At 36.6% G+C, this 19,560-nt stretch overlaps 1 protein-coding gene across 3 annotated transcripts in view; it reads left to right on the top strand.

Annotated features, from left to right (window-relative positions):
* LOC149779657 (E3 ubiquitin-protein ligase HECW2-like) overlaps positions 1–19,560 on the top strand; it is a 207,852-nt gene that overhangs the window by 169,290 nt on the left and 19,002 nt on the right. For 2 of the 3 annotated variants that reach the window (XM_089940468.1, XM_089940470.1), the window contains 8 exons: positions 4,009–4,066; positions 5,437–5,617; positions 6,087–6,223; positions 12,614–12,734; positions 16,032–16,145; positions 17,300–17,452; positions 18,246–18,344; positions 19,031–19,163. In XM_089940468.1, the coding sequence (XP_089796594.1) occupies positions 4,009–4,066; positions 5,437–5,617; positions 6,087–6,223; positions 12,614–12,734; positions 16,032–16,145; positions 17,300–17,452; positions 18,246–18,344; positions 19,031–19,163 (996 nt within the window). The remainder of the gene's footprint in view (positions 1–4,008; positions 4,067–5,436; positions 5,618–6,086; positions 6,224–12,613; positions 12,735–16,031; positions 16,146–17,299; positions 17,453–18,245; positions 18,345–19,030; positions 19,164–19,560) is intronic. The other variant, XM_089940469.1, reaches the window with a different exon arrangement.

Here is a 19,560-nt window from a genome sequence, read left to right as displayed (position 1 = left end):
CCATAAAATAGTATTGGAATAAGTACCCTGTTACTTAGTGTACTTAAAATAGTATGGAAATAAGTACCCTGTTACTTAGTGTACTTAAAATAGTATGGGAATAAGTACCCTGTTACTAATTGTCCATAAAATAGTATTGGAATAAGTACCCTGTTACTAATTGTCCATAAAATAGTATGGAAATAAGTACCCTGTTACTTAGTGTACTTAAAATAGTATGGGAATAAGTACCCTGTTACTCATTGTCCATAAAATAGTATGGAAATAAGTACCCTGTTACTCATTAACCATAAAATAGTATGGAAATAAGTACCCTGTTACTTAGTGTACTTAAAATAGTATGGGAATAAGTACCCTGTTACTCATTGTCCATAAAATAGTATGGAAATAAGTACCCTGTTACTAATTGTCCATAAAATAGTATGGAAATAAGTACCCTGTTACTTAGTGTACTTAAAATAGTATGGGAATAAGTACCCTGTTACTCATTGTCCATAAAATAGTATGGAAATAAGTACCCTGTTACTAATTGTCCATAAAATAGTATGGGAATAAGTACCCTGTTACTTAGTGTACTTAAAATAGTATGGGAATAAGTACCCTGTTACTCATTGTCCATAAAATAGTATGGGAATAAGTACCCTGTTACTTAGTGTACTTAAAATAGTATGGGAATAAGTACCCTGTTACTCATTGTCCATAAAATAGTATGGGAATAAGTACCCTTTTACTAATTGTCCATAAAATAGTATTGGAATAAGTACCCTGTTACTTAGTGTACTTAAAATAGTATGGGAATAAGTACCCTGTTACTCATTGTCCATAAAATAGTATTGGAATAAGTACCCTGTTACTCATTAACCATAAAATAGTATGGAAATAAGTACCCTGTTACTTAGTGTACTTAAAATAGTATGGGAATAAGTACCCTGTTACTTAGTGTACTTAAAATAGTATGGGAATAAGTACCCTGTTACTAATTGTGCATAAAATAGTATTGGAATAAGTACCCTGTTACTCATTAACCATAAAATAGTATGGAAATAAGTACCCTGTTACTTAGTGTACTTAAAATAGTATGGGAATAAGTACCCTGTTACTTAGTCTACTTAAAATAGTATGGGAATAAGTACCCTTTTACTAATTGTCCATAAAATAGTATTGGAATAAGTACCCTGTTACTCATTAACCATAAAATAGTATGGAAATAAGTACCCTGTTACTTAGTCTACTTAAAATAGTATGGGAATAAGTACCCTTTTACTAATTGTCCATAAAATAGTATTGGAATAAGTACCCTGTTACTCATTAACCATAAAATAGTATGGAAATAAGTACCCTGTTACTTAGTGTACTTAAAATAGTATGGGAATAAGTACCCTGTTACTTAGTCTACTTAAAATAGTATGGGAATAAGTACCCTGTTACTCATTGACCATAAAATAGTATGGAAATAAGTACCCTGTTACTTAGTCTACTTAAAATAGTAGAGGAATAAGTACCCTTTTACTAATTGTCCATAAAATAGTATTGGAATAAGTACCCTGTTACTCATTGACCATAAAATAGTATGGAAATAAGTACCCTTTTACTAATTGTCCATAAAATAGTATGGGAATAAGTACCCTGTTACTTAGTGTACTTAAAATAGTATGGGAATAAGTACCCTGTTACTCATTGTCCATAAAATAGTATGGAAATAAGTACCCTCTTACTAATTGTCCATAAAATAGTATTGGAATAAGTACCCTGTTACTCACTGACCATAAAATAGTATGGAAATAAGTACCCTGTTACTTAGTGTACTTAAAATAGTATGGGAATAAGTACCCTGTTACTTAGTCTACTTAAAATAGTATGGAAATAAGTACCCTTTTACTAATTGTCCATAAAATAGTATGGGAATAAGTACCCTGTTACTCACTGACCATAAAATAGTATGGAAATAAGTACCCTGTTACTTAGTGTACTTAAAACAGTATGGGAATAAGTACCCTGTTAGTGCTCCGGTGGCCTAGTGGTTAGAGTGTCAGCCTCAGATGAGGGAAGTCATGGATTTGATCCCCATCCGAGTCATACCAAAGGCTTGCAAAAATGGTACTAACAGCTGCCTCACTGGACGTTCAGCATTAAGAGGTTAGTGTTAGGACTGGTCGGCCTGGTGTCAGGATAATGTGACTGGGTGGGACATCATGCTATATGTCTGCGGCATGATGCCCCAGTGCTAGACATCACTATAAACTGTCACATTGCAGATATTGTAGCGATATGACTGAAAAATTGTTAAAGCTACATTAAAAATACCAAATCACATCACATCACATCACACTACCCGGTCATTAATTGTATATTAAACAAGAGCTGTATGATTAGTACTAAAATGCATAAAACTTGCACAGGTTGTAGGTCATAACTCCAGTAATCAAATATGCAGGTTGTAGGTTACTGAGTCTTATCAAATTTGCACAGCTTATAAATCACAGAGTTCTGTTGTCAAATTTGCACAGGTTGTAGATAATACAGTGTGAAAGACTGAGAATAAATGCTCCCTTTGGTGTGATAATTTGCAGCTCACACAAATGAGGCTAAAGAGAATGTAACAGAGTTGTGTTATTAAAGATGCACAGGTTGCCAGTGTTAGACTCCTGTAATCAAATATCCACAGCTGGTAGATCGTGGAATCATGTTATAAATTTTCACATCCTGTAGATCATAGAGTTCTGTTATAAAATTTGCACAGGTTGTTGATAATATACTCCTGTTGTCAAATACAAAAAGAAAAGAGTATGTTGGTTAGTGAATTTTGTCAGCATGACAGAGTTATTAATGTCTCACCATTTTCTGCACAAAATAATCATGGTAGCTGAATTTAAGCAGGTTGGTTTGGTTTGCTGCTTTCCAATGCACTTTTAGCACATTATTGGCTACATATTGCAGAGGAAATGGAAACTAATGGACATTGGGCAGGAAATAAAGTCAGCAACCCGTGGTTTACAGCAGGTCCTAAATCACTGACCATTTTCCCATGTCTTGTATATAATCATTGACCATTTTCCCATGTCTTGTATATAATCACTGACCATTTTCCCATGTCTTGTATATAATCACTGACCATTTTCCCATGGCTTGTATATTATCACTGAAGATTTTCCCATGGCTTGTATATTATCACTGAAGATTTTCCCATGGCTTGCATATAATCATTGACCATTTTCCCATGTCTTGTATATAATCACTGACCATTTTCCCATGGCTTGTATATAATCACTGACCATTTTCCCATGTCTTGTATATAATCACTGACCATTTTCCCATGGCTTGTATATTATCACTGAAGATTTTCCCATGGCTTGTATATAATCACTGACCATTTTCCCATGGCTTGTATATTATTACTGACCATTTTCCCATGGCTTGTATATAATCACTGACCATTTTCCCATGTCTTGTATATAATCATTGACCATTTTCCCATGGCTTGTATATTATCACTGAAGATTTTCCCATGGCTTGTATATAATCACTGACCATTTTCCCATGGCTTGTATATTATCACTGACCATTTTCCCATGGTTTGTATATAATCACTGAAGATTTTCCCATGGCTTGTATATAATCACTGACCATTTTCCCATGGCTTGTATATTATTACTGAAGATTTTCCCATGGCTTGTATATAATCACTGAAGATTTTCCCATGGCTTGTATATAATCACTGACCATTTTCCTGTGTCTTGTATTCATTTTGTTGACTTTACAGTAAATATAATCAATGAAGATTTTCCTGTGTCTTGTATACATTTTGTTGGCTTGATCATTTTCTCTCATGGGACTGTTATAATTGCAGTAACTGTTATTAAAATTGTACAAGAATTTAATAAGAGACAGAATTGCAACCACGTCTTTTTAAGTCCATGTTCATGGAGTTTAAAAGTTACTGATGACATCATTTTAAGCTGCATATTAATCAAATGAATTACAGATACTTTAATTATCTTTCCTTTTCAGCCTACACCGCCACCACGACACCCTATAGCAGATGCTCCCTCTGCTGAAGTACCCATAGGTACACGTCTTATCTTACATTTCTTATTATTTGTACTTCTTACATTTCTTCATCTTGATTCCAAATGGTTGGTACAAACATGACATCACAGTGAATGGATTAATTTGTACACCTCGGAGAGTGAGACATTCAAGAGTAGTGAAGCTCCTTGTAATTTAGATAACCAGAGTCACCCTCCACCCCCACCCAGCAGTTGGCAGTTATAAACCCACACTACCACATTATAATGGGATATATATATATATATATATATATATATATATATATATATATATATATATATATATATATATATATATATAGGGGTGGCCAAGTGGTCTAAAGCGCTCTTCGTTACGGATCACTGCCATCTCACCTCTGTCTGCGGCGGTGCGAGTCTAAGATTCAGCCAATGTGGGTATGTGAGAAAGCTTCTCGAGGGTCGGTGGTTCTTTCCGGGGTTTTCCCAGGTTCTTCCTCCACCATTAATACTGGCCGCCATGTATAGCCTATCGTGTGCTGAAAAATGGCGTTAAACCCCACAACAACAACAACATATATATATATATATATATATATATATATATATATATATGCAGTTTTTTTTTGCTCATGATAACTTGCATACAGTGGGGTCAAGAAACATAATCACACTGAAATCAAATCAAAAGATAAAACTGAAACACAAGTTTCACATGACGAGACGTATTTCACTGATATTTATTTCGTAAAGTGTTGTCACCAGTATGCATTACTAAAATTTTCATTGATATTTATTTTGTAAAGTGTCGTCACCAGTATGCATTACTAAAATTTTCATTGATATTTATTTTGTAAAGTGTCATCACCAGTATGCATTACTAAAATTTTCATTGATATTTATTTTGTAAAGTGTCATCACCAGTATGCATTACTAAAATTTTCATTTATAAGTATTTCATCACATATTGTTATTTACAGAGTACTGAAAATTTTGTTATTTAAAGAAAGTTTTTAAAAAAATATATCCAAAAAGATGCAACAAATTTCATGATGTTGATTCAGATTTCCAGGCACTAACTGCCATTTTCAGCAATACAACAGGCAATGTATGAATGTTTTATTTATGTAAATATTACGTAGATTGCAATTGTATTATGTTCAGTATTTACCATCAAATCTTTATGACTACTGGGAATGATTTATGAGGAACAAAATGGGAACCAGGAGTGCCATCATTTTATAAGCAGGTTCACTAGTTATCCAGAGTGATGTGTGTGTGTGTGTGATTTGTTTCCAGATTGTTTATTAAAGTTCTAGGGAAAATGTTTAAGGCAACAAATTGTTTTAAAGGATCTCTTCTGTTTTAGTATTAAGAAAAGGTTATAAATTGTATTGCTTGTAAATTTCAGCATACAATGAGAAGGTGGTAGTTTTCTTGAGGCAGCCTAATATACATGAGATTATCAAAGAGAAATACTCCAGCTATGGATCGTCAAGTAATCTCAAGGACAAAGTGAACAAAATCCGATCCGAAGGAACAGAAGCTCTTGACAAAATGTCCAATGATATAAATCTGACTTTACTCCTTAGGTAAAAAATAATGTTACCTTACTACTATCTGAAATTCCTTCTTTCTCTTATACTGTCATTCAGATTGCTTTTACCATCGAATATTTATGAACCAAAAGAGAGACACTAATTTTATGTGAAATTTATTTCAAAATTAAAATAATTTGTAAGAATATTTGGATATTGTGATATTTTTCATTTATACATAACTGACTTTTAGAAAATAAGTACTGTCACTTTTATAAAACACAAAATAACATTATTACAAGGATGTATATGTTGAAGTAGACAATAAAGTTCTATGTGAGTAAAACCAAAGACAGTTTTACATAAATTATCCTAATAGGAAAAAGAGTAATTGTAAAATAGTCTAGTTGAAGTAAGTTTATGGTGCCTTACATGTGCAGACTGCCATGATTTGCTTAAAGCACAAGAAAAATTGTTCAGACTTTTCATTTTATTTATAAATGCAGAGTTTTGTTATTTTCAGTGTATTTGAGAATGAAATAATGTCCTATGTGCCAAATCAATTGTCAGCGGCTCAGTCTGCCTCCCCAGCGGAAACCAGCGGAGACTCACCGCATTCTTCCCCAAGTACGTCAGATTCTGCACCAGATTTTTTACAAAGTAAAGAGGGCTTTTACACTTGTTAACTAACACAGTTGTATTGCTTTCTTAACAATATGTAGTAGAGGCAATTTGGTCAGCTTACAGGCACTGTGAGGACACATCTATGTTACATGAATTCACTTCTAGTTTTATTGCATTTTGTGTCAGTTTGCAGGCACTGTGATGACACATCTCTGTTACATGAATTAACTTCTAGTTTTATTGTATTTTGGGTCAGCTTGCAGGCACTGTGGTGATGTATCTCTGTTACATGAATTCACTTCTAGTTTTATTGTATTTTGGGTCAGTTTGCTGGCACTGTGATGACACATCTCTGTTACATGAATTCACTTCTAGTTTTATTGTATTTTGGGTCAGCTTGTAGGCACTGTGGTGATGTATCTCTGTTACATGAATTCACTTCTAGTTTTATTGTATTTTGTGTCAGTTTGCAGGCACTGTGATGATACATCTCTGTTACATGAATTCACTTCTAGTTTTATTGTATTTTGGGTCAGCTTGCGGGCACTGTGCTGATGTATCTCTGTTACATGAATTCACTTATTTTGTGTCAGTTTGCAGGCACTGTGCTGATACATCTCTGTTACATGAATTCACTTCTAGTTTTATTGTATTTTGGGTCAGTTTGCAGGCACTGTAATGATACATCTCTGTTACATGAATTCACTTGTAGTTTTATTGCATTTTGGGTCAGTTTGCAGGCATTGTGATGACACATCTCTGTTACATGAATTCACTTCTAGTTTTAATGTATTTTGGTCAGTTTGCAGGCACAGTTTGAAGCGTATCTCTGTTCCATAAATTCATTTATAGTTTTGAAATAATCCTACATTGTAAAACATCAACCTGCTCAGAATCTGTTGATTGCTATTTCAGTCGTGTTAAGAGTGATGGTTGCTGAAGAAGGCTGAATTTGGTTGAAATTAAGGTTAAGCTTTCACATTTGCCCAGATGTTATTTTGCTTAAAGAAAATATGGTTTGTTCATATGACATCAGAGTAAAACAGGCCCAAATCAGGAAGTGCACAATTAATGCCAAGGGGGGTTTGAATATTGAATATTTAAAAGCCACATTTTTATGGCCAGATTTTCATTTTGAACTTTATTTGTAATGTAATTCTTAAGAGCATGCATTAACTCTTTACCTTCTGCTAACGCATGTATGCAACCATAAAAATAGCCTTATAACCCCAAAGACGCATATACAAGCTGCTAATAATACTCTCTCTCTGTCCCGGCTGGCTCATATATGCGTTTCCGGCCAAGGGTTGGGAAACCCCAGATACGCATATACACGTTTCATATTAAAGCTTTGCATTGGATGAAATTACAAACATCCGTTCTCTTTTATAATATTTAGCCAATGAAAATAGTCCTTACATAAAATGATGAACGTATTCTATTAGTAGTTTTACAGCATGTAAGCGGGAAATTCTATTGAAAATGAGGTCAATTGTGACAGTAAAACAAAATGGCAACATTCATGTATTCCGGCGACAATTCTGATTGAAGTTTTGAAGGATTTGAAAGTGATTATATTGATTTTAACCAGATTCAGGATGAAGGGTTGGACATTAGTATAAGTCCTATTTTCGACACCTGACATTTCAGTTTTATCTGAATCCAAGGATGAAACGCGAAACAATCAAATCTGGTCGGAACACGTGAGATCGGTAAATGTGGACAACTTTACAGCAGTTTCAGGGCCAGCATCTATTTTAGAAGAAAATGCACGGGATATAGATTTCTTTTGCTTCAGGCTGTATCATACAAAATTACCAAATCTGCAATAAAATAGTGGACATATTGGTATGCAAAAGAGTGGCGAGAAAAGTAATCTAATATACATTTAAAACACATAACATTGAGATATATTTTTATATATAAATATGTGAATATAAACATTGATTCCTGTGGATTAAATGTACTTGTTGGTGGAAATGAGTGGCACAAAACATTGGTAAGTGTTTAAAATTTTATTTTTCATTAAATTACATAGTTTGCATGGGACAAAATTGATACAGAAAATATAGACAGCATGTAAATAACTCAAGAAGTTCTCACTAAGGCAGCTATTATGATGATCTGGGGTTCAGCCTACAAACAGCTGCTAGAAGGCAGGCTGCTTATCAGGCTTAGTAGGCAGGGCAGTAAGTACTTGCAGAAGGCAGGCTGCTTATCAGGCTTAGTAGGCAGGGCAGTAAGTACTTGCAGAAGGCAGGCTGCTTATCAGGCTTAGTAGGCAGGGCAGTAAGTACTTGCAGAAGGCAGGCTGCTTATCAGGCTTAGTAGGCAGGGCAGTAAGTACTTGCCAGAAGGCAGGCTGCTTATCAGGCTTAGTAGGCAGGGCAGTAAGTACTTGCTAGAAGGCAGGCTGCTTATCAGGCTTAGTAGGCAGGGCAGTAAGTACTTGCAGAAGGCAGGCTGCTTATCAGGCTTAGTAGGCAGGGCAGTAAGTACTTGCTAGAAGGCAGGCTGCTTATCAGGCTTAGTAGGCAGGGCAGTAAGTACTTGCAGAAGGCAGGCTGCTTATCAGGCTTAGTAGGCAGGGCAGTAAGTACTTGCAGAAGGCAGGCTGCTTATCAGGCTTAGTAGGCAGGGCAGTAAGTACTTGCTAGAAGGCAGGCTGCTTATCAGGCTTAGTAGGCAGGGCAGTAAGTACTTGCAGAAGGCAGGCTGCTTATCAGGCTTAGTAGGCAGGGCAGTAAGTACTTGCTAGAAGGCAGGCTGCTTATCAGGCTTAGTAGGCAGGGCAGTAAGTACTTGCAGAAGGCAGGCTGCTTATCAGGCTTAGTAGGCAGGGCAGTAAGTACTTGCAGAAGGCACTCTGCTTATCAGGCTTAGTAGGCAGGGCAGTAAGTACTTGCAGAAGGCAGGCTGCTTATCAGGCTTAGTAGGCAGGGCAGTAAGTACTTGCTAGAAGGCAGGCTGCTTATCAGGCTTAGTAGGCAGGGCAGTAAGTACTTGCAGAAGGCAGGCTGCTTATCAGGCTTAGTAGGCAGGGCAGTAAGTACTTGCTAGAAGGCAGGCTGCTTATCAGGCTTAGTAGGCAGGGCAGTAAGTACTTGCTAGAAGGCAGGCTGCTTATCAGGCTTAGTAGGCAGGGCAGTAAGTACTTGCAGAAGGCAGGCTGCTTATCAGGCTTAGTAGGCAGGGCAGTAAGTACTTGCAGAAGGCAGGCTGCTTATCAGGCTTAGTAGGCAGGGCAGTAAGTACTTGCAGAAGGCAGGCTGCTTATCAGGCTTAGTAGGCAGGGCAGTAAGTACTTGCAGAAGGCAGGCTGCTTATCAGGCTTAGTAGGCAGGGCAGTAAGTACTTGCAGAAGGCAGGCTGCTTATCAGGCTTAGTAGGCAGGGCAGTAAGTACTTGCAGAAGGCAGGCTGCTTATCAGGCTTAGTAGGCAGGGCAGTAAGTACTTGCAGAAGGCAGGCTGCTTATCAGGCTTAGTAGGCAGGGCAGTAAGTACTTGCAGAAGGCAGGCTGCTTATCAGGCTTAGTAGGCAGGGCAGTAAGTACTTGCAGAAGGCAGGCTGCTTATCAGGCTTAGTAGGCAGGGCAGTAAGTACTTGCTAGAAGGCAGGCTGCTTATCAGGCTTAGTAGGCAGGGCAGCAAGTACTTGCAGAAGGCAGGCTGCTTATCAGGCTTAGTAGGCAGGGCAGTAAGTACTTGCAGAAGGCAGGCTGCTTATCAGGCTTAGTAGGCAGGGCAGTAAGTACTTGCTAGAAGGCAGGCTGCTTATCAGGCTTAGTAGGCAGGGCAGTAAGTACTTGCAGAAGGCAGGCTGCTTATCAGGCTTAGTAGGCAGGGCAGTAAGTACTTGCAGAAGGCAGGCTGCTTATCAGGCTTAGTAGGCAGGGCAGTAAGTACTTGCTAGAAGGCAGGCTGCTTATCAGGCTTAGTAGGCAGGGCAGTAAGTACTTGCAGAAGGCAGGCTGCTTATCAGGCTTAGTAGGCAGGGCAGTAAGTACTTGCTAGAAGGCAGGCTGCTTATCAGGCTTAGTAGGCAGGGCAGTAAGTACTTGCAGAAGGCAGGCTGCTTATCAGGCTTAGTAGGCAGGGCAGTAAGTACTTGCTAGAAGGCAGGCTGCTTATCAGGCTTAGTAGGCAGGGCAGTAAGTACTTGCTAGAAGGCAGGCTGCTTATCAGGCTTAGTAGGCAGGGCAGTAAGTACTTGCAGAAGGCAGGCTGCTTATCAGGCTTAGTAGGCAGGGCAGTAAGTACTTGCAGAAGGCAGGCTGCTTATCAGGCTTAGTAGGCAGGGCAGTAAGTACTTGCAGAAGGCAGGCTGCTTATCAGGCTTAGTAGGCAGGGCAGTAAGTACTTGCAGAAGGCAGGCTGCTTATCAGGCTTAGTAGGCAGGGCAGTAAGTACTTGCAGAAGGCAGGCTGCTTATCAGGCTTAGTAGGCAGGGCAGTAAGTACTTGCAGAAGGCAGGCTGCTTATCAGGCTTAGTAGGCAGGGCAGTAAGTACTTGCAGAAGGCAGGCTGCTTATCAGGCTTAGTAGGCAGGGCAGTAAGTACTTGCAGAAGGCAGGCTGCTTATCAGGCTTAGTAGGCAGGGCAGTAAGTACTTGCAGAAGGCAGGCTGCTTATCAGGCTTAGTAGGCAGGGCAGTAAGTACTTGCTAGAAGGCAGGCTGCTTATCAGGCTTAGTAGGCAGGGCAGCAAGTACTTGCAGAAGGCAGGCTGCTTATCAGGCTTAGTAGGCAGGGCAGTAAGTACTTGCAGAAGGTAAAGAGTTATATTCTGACAGCAGTTAAATTTTGTTGGTAATGTAAGCCATAATATGCATAGCTTAAATTCAGGCAGCTTGTAGTTGACATCTTTAAGTAGCACTCAAGTACTGCATAGCTTAAATTCAGGCAGCTTGTAGTTGACATCTTTAAGTAGCACTCAAGTACTGCATAGCTTAAATTCAGGCAGCTTGTAGTTGACATCTTTAAGTAGCACTCAAGTACTGCATAATTTAAATTCAGACAGCTTGTAGTTGATATCTTTAAGTAGCACTCAAGTACTGCATAGCTTAAATTCAGGCAGCTTGTAGTTGACATCTTTAAGTAGCACTCAAGTACTGCATAGCTTAAATTCAGGCAGCTTGTAGTTGACATCTTTAAGTAGCACTCAAGTACTGCATAATTTAAATTCAGACAGCTTGTAGTTGATATCTTTAAGTAGCACTCAAGTACTGCATAGCTTAAATTCAGGCAGCTTGTAGTTGATATCTTTAAGTAGCACTCAAGTACTGTATAATTTAAATTCAGACAGCTTGTAGTTGATATCTTTAAGTAGCACCCAAGTACTGCATAGCTTAAATTCAGGCAGTTTGTAGTTGATATCTTTAAGTAGCACTCAAGTACTGCATAATTTAAATTCAGACAGCTTGTAGTTGATATCTTGAAGTAGCACCCAAGTACTGCATAGCTTGAATTCAGGCAGCTTTTAGTTGACATCTTTAAGTAGCACTCAAGTACTGCATAGCTTAAATTCAGGCAGCTTGTAGTTGACATCTTAATTAGCACCCAAGTACTGCATAGCTTAAATTCAGGCAGCTTGTAATTGATATTTTTAAGTAGCACCCAAGTACTGCATACTTTAAATTCAGGCAGCTTGTAGTTGATATCTTTAAGTAGCACCCAAGTACTGCATAATTTAAATTCAGGCAGCTTGTAGTTGATATCTTTAAGTAGCACTCAAGTACTGCATAATTTAAATTCAGACAGCTTGTAGTTGATATCTTTAAGTAGCACCCACGTACTGCATAGCTTAAATTCAGACAGCTTGTAGTTAATATATTTAAGCAACACCCAAGTACTGCATAGCTAATCCACTTGGTGGAGAGGGAAAGCTTAGAAAGATTGACAGCATTTCCATCATAGAACTTTCAACTTTATCATTATTTATTACCTTCATATATGAAATAAAAACATGAAAAGATTTTGCATTGACATATATAGATAATCAGTGACATAGAATAACTTTATGACTCTTATACTTTCATCTGTAGATCATCAATGATACAAAATACTTTCTAACTCGTATAATGTATTGACTTTTGTAACCTAGTGATCATCAGTGATACAACCTTACTTTCTAAGTCATATAATGCATTGATGTTTGTCATCTGTAAATTATCAATGACACAACATAAACTATCTGAGTCCTGTACTGCATTGACTTTTGTCATCTATAGATCATTAGTGACACACCCTGAACTTTCTGACTCCTGTACTGCATTGACTTTTGTCATCTATTGATCATCAGTGACACAACCTAAATTTTCTGACTCCTGTACTGCAATGACTTTTGTCATCTATAGATCATCAGTGACACAACCTAAACTTTCTGACTTGCATCATTTTGTATTTAACAAAATTAATTGATTTCAGATGTACAGAGGTCAAATATAAGAGTACCTGCACCATACAAGAGAGATTTTCAAGCCAAACTCCGAAATTTTTTCAGAAAATTAGAAGCAAAAGGATATGGTCAAGGTCCTTCAAAATTGAAGTAAGTAACGTCTGTATGAAATAGAATATTTTTAAGATGCAGTGTGAGACAGCATATCCCATGCTTAGAAGTAATTAATTTCTGTATAAAATAGAGTATTTTTTAAATGCAGTGTGAGACAGCATATCCCATGCTTAGAAGTAACATCTGTATGAAATAGAGTATTTTTAAAATGCAGTGTGAGACAGCATATACAATGCTTAGAAGTAACGTCTGTATGAAATAGAGTATTTTTAAGATGCAGTGTGAGACAGCATATCCCATGCTTAGAAGTAAGTAACATCTGTATAAAATAGAGTATTTTTAAGATGCAGTGGGAGACAGCATATCCCATGCTTAGAAATAAGCATATTGTTTGAAAAATGTGACTTTCATTTATTTAATTTGGTTTATTAAGCAAAATATAATATCCTGGTGCAAGATAGGGATTGTTTTCTTTAGAAAATGCTGCATCTTAAGACTTATTGGTGTTTTTGTTTGGTATACATTTGTTTTTCTAGAAGTAATATCCCTGAATAAGACTGTTTCTGATTGTGTCAACCTTACTTGTTTTCCCAGCACTTTCATTGAAGCACAGGGTTATTGTGATCTAGTCCATTTATTTCCCTGTACATGTCCTTGAAGTCCTATTGCACTATTAAAGCTAGACACATGAAACTTAAACCAGTGACAGTCCTGTGGGTGTAGAATATACCCACATCAATCGAATTTAGATTCGCCCTTTGGGGGTTGTGCTTAGATGTTAGAGATAATTTTGCATAAATTTCACATAACTTCTGAGTTGTATGCCGCACTTTTCTGAAAACTGGCATGTGTGATTAATAACATATTTTAGACTGGGACTTCTTTGTGATGACCTGGATCCATTCTCTGCCACTGAAACCAAGTATGAAAAGACAAACACATTCCTAGCTGAGATTTGTCATTGGAGCCATTCTTCCCCACAAGAACTACCCAGGAGGCTTAAACATCAGTTTAGTTCGAAATGGAAAGTGCAGGGATATGTTTTACTGGCAGAGGATTCTAACTGGATTTTTATGATAGATTTTGATCTTTTTGTCCATTTAAAAGCATCTGCCAACCACTCCCCAACCAAACCAACTTTAAAAAAAGAACTAATATAGTTGAAAAAAGACCATGGAAAACATGTGGCCTATTGCATTCATACAGTATATCATAGTCTGTCATAGTCTGTTTTTGCCATTTGAACTCCCATACAGTATATCAAAGTCTGTTTTTGCCATTTGAACTCTCATACAGTATGTCAAAGTCTGTATTTGCCATTTGAACTCCCATACAGTATGTCAAAGTCTGTATTTGCCATTTGAACTCTCATACAGTATGTCAAGTCTGTTTTTGCCATTTGAACTCCCATACAGTATGTCAAAGTCTGTATTTGCCATTTGAACTCTCATACAGTTTGTCATAGTCTGTTTTTGCCATTTGAACTCTCATACAGTATGTCAAAGTCTGTTTTTGCCATTTGAACTCTCATACAGTATGTCAAAGTCTGTTTTTGCCATTTGAACTGTCATACAGTATGTCAAGTCTGTTTTTGCCATTTGAACTCTCATACTGTATATCAAAGTCTGTTTTTGCCATTTGAACTCTCATACAGTATATCAAAGTATGTATTTGCCATTTGAACTCTCATACAGTATGTCAAGTCTGTTTTTGCCATTTGAACTCCCATACAGTATGTCAAAGTCTGTATTTGCCATTTGAACTCATACAGTATGTCAAGTCTGTTTTTGCCATTTGAACTCCCGTACAGTATATCAAAGTCTGTTTTTGCCATTTGAACTCTCATACAGTATGTCAAGTCTGTTTTTGCCATTTGAACTCCCATACAGTATGTCAAAGTCTGTATTTGCCATTTGAACTCTCATACAGTTTGTCATAGTCTGTTTTTGCCATTTGAACTCTCATACAGTATGTCAAAGTCTGTTTTTGCCATTTGAACTCTCATACAGTATGTCAAGTCTGTTTTTGCCATTTGAACTCTCATACTGTATATCAAAGTCTGTTTTTGCCATTTGAACTCTCATACAGTATATCAAAGTATGTATTTGCCATTTGAACTCTCATACAGTATGTCAAGTCTGTTTTTGCCATTTGAACTCCCATACAGTATGTCAAAGTCTGTATTTGCCATTTGAACTCATACAGTATGTCAAGTCTGTTTTTGCCATTTGAACTCCCGTACAGTATATCAAAGTCTGTTTTTGCCATTTGAACTCTCATACAGTATGTCAAGTCTGTTTTTGCCATTTGAACTCTCATACTGTATATCAAAGTCTGTTTTTGCCATTTGAACTCTCATACAGTATATCAAAGTATGTATTTGCCATTTGAACTCTCATACAGTATGTCAAGTCTGTTTTTGCCATTTGAACTCCCATACAGTATGTCAAAGTCTGTATTTGCCATTTGAACTCATACAGTATGTCAAAGTCTGTATTTGCCATTTGAACTCTCGTACCGTATGTCAAAGTCTGTATTTGCCATTTGAACTCTCATACAGTTTGTCATAGTCTGTTTTTGCCATTTGAACTCCTGTACAGTATATCAAAGTCTGTTTTTGCCATTTGAACTCTCATACAGTTTGTCATAGTCTGTTTTTGCCATTTGAACTCTCATACAGTAAGTCAAAGTCTGTATTTGCCATTTGAACTCTCATACAGTATGTCAAAGTCTGTATTTGCCATTTGAACTCTCGTACCGTATGTCAAAGTCTGTATTTGCCATTTGAACTCCCATACAGTATATCAAAGTCTGTTTTTGCCATTTGAACTCTCATACAGTTTGTCATAGTCTGTTTTTGCCATTTGAACTCTCATACAGTATGTCAAAGTCTGTATTTGCCATTTGAACTCTCATACAGTATGTCAAAGTCTGTATTTGCCATTTGAACTCACAGTATATCAGTCTTGTTTGCAGTTTGAACTTCCATATTGTATATCAGATCTGTATTTGCTATTTAAACTCATACAGTATTTCAAAGTCCATATTTGCTATTTAAACTCTCGTAGCATATCAAAGTCTGTATTTGCCATGTGAACTCCCATACAGTAAATCAAAGTCTGTATTTGCCATTTGAACTCCATACGGTACATCAGTCACAGTTTGCCATTTGAACTCCCATATGGTACATCAGAGTCCAGATTTGCCATTTGCTCTTCTTATAGGTAAATTCCTATTATCTTCAAATGTACTTTATTTATTTTGATCAATTACCAAGCAGTCTGTTCATCATAATCACTTATTATTGTTTGTTCTTTTTGTTTTTCTTCATAGAATGATGGTAAGAAGAGATCATGTCCTTGAAGATGCCTTCAACAAGATCATGTCCACATCCAAGAAGGAACTGTCCAAGAGCAAACTGTTCATCTCATTTGTTGGTGAAGAGGGGTAAGGAGTGATTCTTGAAATAAGTAGCACATGGCAGAAGGCTATATGAGCATATTTATGCAGAATGCCAGTTTTATCTTTACACATAGAACATCATCAAATCATGTTGATGAAGAAGCACATGGCAGAAGGCTATATGAGCATATTTATGCAGAATGCCAGTTTTATCTTTACACATAGAACATCATCAAATCATGTTGATGAAGAAGCACATGGCAGAAGGCTATATGAGCATATTTATGCAGAATGCCAGTTTTATCTTTACGCATAGAACATCATCAAATCATGTTGATGAAGAAGCACATGGCAGAAGGCTATATGAGCATATTTATGCAGAATGCCAGTTTTATCTTTACACATAGAACATCATCAAATCATGTTGATGAAGAAGCACATGGCAGAAGGCTATATGAGCATATTTATGCAGAATGCCAGTTTTATCTTTACACATAGAACATCATCAAATCATGTTGATGCAGAAGCACATGGCAGAAGGCTATATGAGCATATTTATGCAGAATGCCAGTTTTATCTTTACACATAGAACATCATCAAATCATGTTGATGAAGAAGCACATGGCAGAAGGCTATATGAGCATATTTATGCAGAATGCCAGTTTTATCTTTACACATAGAACATCATCAAATCATGTTGATGAAGAAGCACATGGCAGAAGGCTATATGAGCATATTTATGCAGAATGCCAGTTTTATCTTTACACATAGAACATCATCAAATCATGCTGATGAAGAAGCACATGGCAGAAGGCTATATGAGCATATTTATGCAGAATGCCAGTTTTATCTTTACACATAGAACATCATCAAATCATGCTGATGAGAAGCTTAGCCAATATAATCCACTCTCAAAGAATTAAACAACGTTTAATTTTTGCCTATTCACTTCCATGCAGATTGACACAAAGTCATCATATTGTTGAAGTTGAATTGCAAACTTGTTTTTCATGGATTGTTTATGTTGTCTTGCTCCAATACACAACAGTTCTTTTTGCTGTTCGAAAATCAGTGGCAAACGAACTTTGGAAATAACAGTTGACATTAGTTCACACACACGAAGTTGAATATGGAAAACCATTGTACAGATATCAGAAAGAGCCTAAATGGGTGTTTTTTGTTTTGTTTTCTATTTTCAGGTTGGATTATGGTGGTCCAGCTCGAGAATTTTTCTTCCTTCTTTCTAGAGAGCTGTTTAACCCTTACTATGGATTGTTCGAGTACTCTGCAAATGACACCTATACAGTTCAGATCAGTCCAATGTCAGCATTTGTGGAAAATGCTCATGAATGGTAATTATGTCTACAGAATTATCCTTCATTAGAGATCTGCATGAAATTATGCATATCAATTACAAATCAAATAAAGCTAAATTTTATTTAGGTGTGCTTTTATCTTTGATAGTAATGGTAGTTTATCATCTGTTGAAAACTGTTTCCTATTCACTCAAGAAATTCTACAAGTCAGTATTCCTTCCTATTTATCACCTTGTCCATATAGTTTTTGTTGCACCTCCTTTAGCGGGGCCCCCAAGTGGCCAAGTGGTCTAACGCGCTCTTCGTTATGGATCACTGCCATCTCACCTCTGTCTGCGTGGGTTCGAGTCTCGGATTTGGCTAATGTGGATATGTGAGAAAGCTTGCCAGTAGCTTCTCATGGGTCGGTGGTTCTTTCCGGGGTTTTCCCAGGTTCTTCCTCCACCATTAATACTGGCCGCCATGTATAGCCTATCGTGTGCTGAAAAATGGCGTTAAACCCTACAACAACAACAACAACCTCCTTTAGCATAGGCCAGTAGTGCACAGTTCAAATGGTACATAGGCCAGAATCAACCTAGATTGTAACTAAGCATGCCACACTGCGAAAGTTTTTAATATAAGCAGAAATATATGTGTAAAGTAGTAAGGTCACAGGATGTTTGCTGCACAAAATGTGTCAGTCTTGCGTTATCTTATGTTGTGCATCATTGGCAGTACATAGATATCACTCACTATGCCATAAAATTTTTTGGGATTTCTTTTAGATTTTTTATATGAATATGAAATGCTTCATCATCAAGTGATCAATTGCTTGCTTAAATTTCAGGTTCCGATTTGCTGGAAGAGTTCTAGCGCTTGCCTTAATCCACCAGTATTTGTTGGATGCGTTCTTCACTAGACCATTCTACAAGGCTTTGCTTCGGCTGTGAGTATCGTTGTTAACACGCATTATGCCTATATATAGAAAAGCTGCTTCTGCATGTATTTATATAAGAGGCATTTCAGAATTATTTAGTTTAATTTGAAAATTGCTTTTCTGTTTATTTTGTACATTCTTCTAGAGCTGGCAGCACTCAAGTATGTTTATATACCTATTGATTATAGTATCATGTTCATAGTGCTGATTAGTCAAGTCTTTAGACATTTTGATTATAGTATCACATTCATAGTACTGATTAGTCAAGTCTTTAAACATCTTGATTATAGTATTACATTCATAGTACTGATTAGTCAAGTCTTTAAACATCTTGATTATAGTATCACATTCATAGTACTGATTAGTCAAGTCTTTAAACATATTGATTATAGTATCACATTCATAGTACTGATTAGTCAAATCTTTAAACATTTTGATTATAGTATCACATTCATAGTGCTGATTAGTCAAATCTTTAAACATTTTGATTATAGTATCACATTCATAGTGCTGATTAGTCAAGTCTTTAAACATCTAGATTATAGTACCATCTTTATACGGTTTGTTGGGTTTGTGATATTTTTTTTCCACACGTAATTTGTCTATTTCATAATTGAATCCTATGTTACTCTTTGAAGAGAATGTTTGTACATGTCTGCATGATAATAATTAGTTATGGTTCTATGTATCTTCAGGCCCTGGTCCTTGGGTGATGTGGAGGCAATCGATGCCGAATTCCACCAGAGTTTGCTGTGGATAAAGGAAAATGACATTTCAGATCTCGACATGGATATCTACTTTTCTGTCAATGAAGAGGTTTTCGGACAGGTACTATAAAATTAAGTTTTTAGTTATTTGTAATGTAGTAACCAGATCTATTTATTTATACCAGCAAAAGACTGATTACCACTATCTTGTATCTCAAAGTGACACTGCTTTTATCTTGTCTCTTGCAGTGTCTTATATTATCGTGTTCATGTTATGAGAGAAGAGCATTTTAAAGTGTTTGTAAATATGTCATTTTAAGAAATTGTACTTTAACATCAGAGTTCATTTTAGGCTATGCCATGGCACCATTTAGACAAATTATTTCTCATCTTTGACAAAAGAAAGTGTCTAAGTGACATCCATAAGGCAAAAAAAAATAACACAAAAAAAATAAAAGAGCATTGTGATTGATATCCAGCTGACTGTATCATCTCAACCTGACTTACTGAATAAAGTA

This window comes from Sinohyriopsis cumingii, chromosome 17 (assembly GCF_028554795.1).
Source record: "Sinohyriopsis cumingii isolate HCF-2022 chromosome 17, ASM2855479v2, whole genome shotgun sequence".
Classification (NCBI taxonomy): Eukaryota; Metazoa; Mollusca; class Bivalvia; order Unionida; family Unionidae; genus Sinohyriopsis; species Sinohyriopsis cumingii.
The sequence above is the reverse complement of the archived record's forward strand: the minus strand, read 5'-3'. Positions and strand labels throughout refer to the sequence as shown.